Here is a 2589-nt window from a genome sequence, read left to right on the forward strand (position 1 = left end):
TACAAGAGGAGGTCCTTCATCTCCTGTGGTAGGCAACATTTCAATCCTACACAGTAGCTACAGCTTTTCTTCTAATAAATATTATAAATCAACTTTGGTGTTTCAGTCGGCTTTCATATCCTTTATGAAAAATCCATTCTGCTTTGTGGCTGTCGCAATCAGTCGCTCGTAGTTTGTCCAACAAGAAGCCATAAACCACACAACCATGTCATGGGGCACCTGTTCCACCGGGACTTCTTGGCAGGAGTCTCCTATGTCACGTTTGCTGACCTTGGACGAATAACCTCGGCATACTAATGATAACTTCAGTGAGAAGCATGAGCTTCTTAAGTATAGATCATTAATAATTTTACTTTAGTTTCTTCCCCTCTGTTTCTTGCTGTTTCTTAGGCTAGCATTCTTTCCTGCGAAGTATTAACACTCGGGCTCAGGGAATTCTTACCGATGTTGCAAAAGGGAGCTGTATCAAAGTGGCTTTGGTGCTCAGATAGGGAAACAGCGGATACAAGTGCAGGGTAATGCCATGATGCCAGACGTACAAATGAACCGTGCTCTGGAGCAAGAAGACCTGCGAAAGAACATGGCCCCTAAAATAGGCAGCGAGGAGAAGAGCGACGGAGGTGTGCTCAGATGCTGGTGGCAAGCGATTCTGTACATGGGAGGAAGGAAGAAGACGGCACACTGAGTCAGTTTGGACAGCAGCGAGGTAATTTTGTTCCCTCGCAAATAGATGTCTTGGAAAAAATAGAGGCTGAATGCCAAGAGGCTATTGATAGCATTGCTAAATAAAGTAGTAGCCTCACTTAGCGGTAGGTTCTTCTAGAAGCACCTGCTAAGCGTCGATGAGGAAAGGACCGCAGCCATCCCAGCACGCCGGCACGGCACGACACAAGCGCAGCAGCAAATGGAGGGGCTGACTGGCTGCGTTCAGTGCCGCCACCTGAGCCGGTGCCCCCCCAGCCGCCCGTCAGAAGGGACGGCTGGAGGTGAAGGGCCGTCACGCAGCAATCCCAAGACACATGGGGAAAAGCGGCATGGCAGGAGGGACTCGCCTGCTCCCTCCTTCCGCAGGAAAGCAAGGAGGGCTGCTGGGGACTTCCCACCCAAAGAGCCTACTGGCCGGGTGAGCAGGACGGGAGCAATCAGCAAAAATGCTGATTTCAGGGAAATTTTTAATTATTATTTTATTTAGGAGAGAACACGTGCTTGCCGCTCCTTGCCAGGGTCCCAGGAACCAGAGAATAACGCTGGGGGGTAGCTCAAGCGGTGAGTCCACGTTTTCGTCGTCCGTCCAAGATCCTGTGGCTTGTCCTTGATACAGCAGAGCAGAACTAGCCACAGCGCTTCTGTCCTTGGATCACGTCCCCAGCTGACTTTGATAAAATGGCAATGGGATTCAATTCCATCGTAATTCCAAGTGAAAATTTCAAGAATGATGAAATAGTGACGGGATGCTGAGGTCAGCTTCTGGAGAGAAGCCGTGGGCCAAGGAGGGTGGTGCAAGTGTCGGACCAGTGAGCATCGCTCAAAGAACCATTATTAGAAACATTAATAGTGCAAAATGGGTAAGTCGTGGAACAACTTAACACACACACGCCGTTTTGCAAAGCAGCTATAGTTCTACCCGCCATCATCCACCTGCTTCTTTATTGATCTAGACATCCCCGGAGTCAGTCTTGCTACAGTTTCTTATCTACGATGCCAGATAAGGGGAGGGTTTCACAGAGGTGAGGGAGGGGCTAGGACGCCGGTGTTGCCTTTTGTTAGTCCAGGGGTATCCTTTATGCTTCCTGGATGGCTTTAAGATTCTGAGAAACAAAGGTCCTTACCTTCCGGGTGGGGGCTGTCCTGCTCCTCCTTGCCATGAGCTGGGGTCCTTTGGTCATGCTTACTTCACCATGATGCTTACTTGAGCATGACTACGCAGTATATGATGTAAACTATATCTACCTTAAGAAAGTTCATACAATTTCGTACTATTAAGAAAGTTGATACAATTTCATACTATAAAAATGTCGGTACAGTAATTAAGCAATGAGGTTTTCCTAACACAGGCTAAGAGGCCGTCGTTTGGGGGCTTAAGGCCTAGCAGGAGAGAGGGAAAAACCCGAACCCCCTCCGCTGTCCAGCTGCAATCCAAGAAGCAGCTGGACGTGGACACCTCCTCGTTCGAGCGACAGGCTCTCCGCTCCTCCGAACGGTTTGTTTACAGCTGTGTCTAAAATAAACGTTGCCTATTTTTTTTTTTTTTTTTTTTACTCCAGTTATTCCTGCGGAGCAAGTTGGATTCCTTTCTGACTCATGCATGATTAACTAACTTACAGCTGCATTATCTTTATTGTTGCTGCCGATGCACAAGCCAGCGCTCAGCACGACTCGCAGATCCCAAGCTGAGCTGGCAAGGCTGCCGCTTACAGAAAAGGATTTTTTCTGACAGTTGTGGGGTTTGGGAATTTTTTTTATTATTATTTTATTTAAGAGAGAACACGTGCTTGCCTTCTCGGGGACCAGGGAAACACAACCAAACAATAACCGGTAACATACCCCGACCCACCCCGTGCGGTGCTGCTCGCCCCACGCGGAGGGGCC

At 48.6% G+C, this 2589-nt stretch overlaps 1 protein-coding gene across 1 annotated transcript in view; it reads left to right on the forward strand.

Moving 5' to 3' along the window:
- Positions 1-526: 526 nt before the first annotated feature.
- The window catches only part of LONRF2 (LON peptidase N-terminal domain and ring finger 2), a 38187-nt gene continuing 36124 nt past the window's right edge, over positions 527-2589 (forward strand). The window contains exon 1 of the mRNA XM_009323843.1: positions 527-620. Within this exon, the coding sequence (XP_009322118.1) occupies positions 527-620 (94 nt within the window). The remainder of the gene's footprint in view (positions 621-2589) is intronic.

This window comes from Pygoscelis adeliae, unplaced genomic scaffold (assembly GCF_000699105.1).
Source record: "Pygoscelis adeliae isolate BGI_AS28 unplaced genomic scaffold, ASM69910v1 Scaffold425, whole genome shotgun sequence".
In the NCBI taxonomy this organism is placed as follows: domain Eukaryota; kingdom Metazoa; phylum Chordata; class Aves; order Sphenisciformes; family Spheniscidae; genus Pygoscelis; species Pygoscelis adeliae.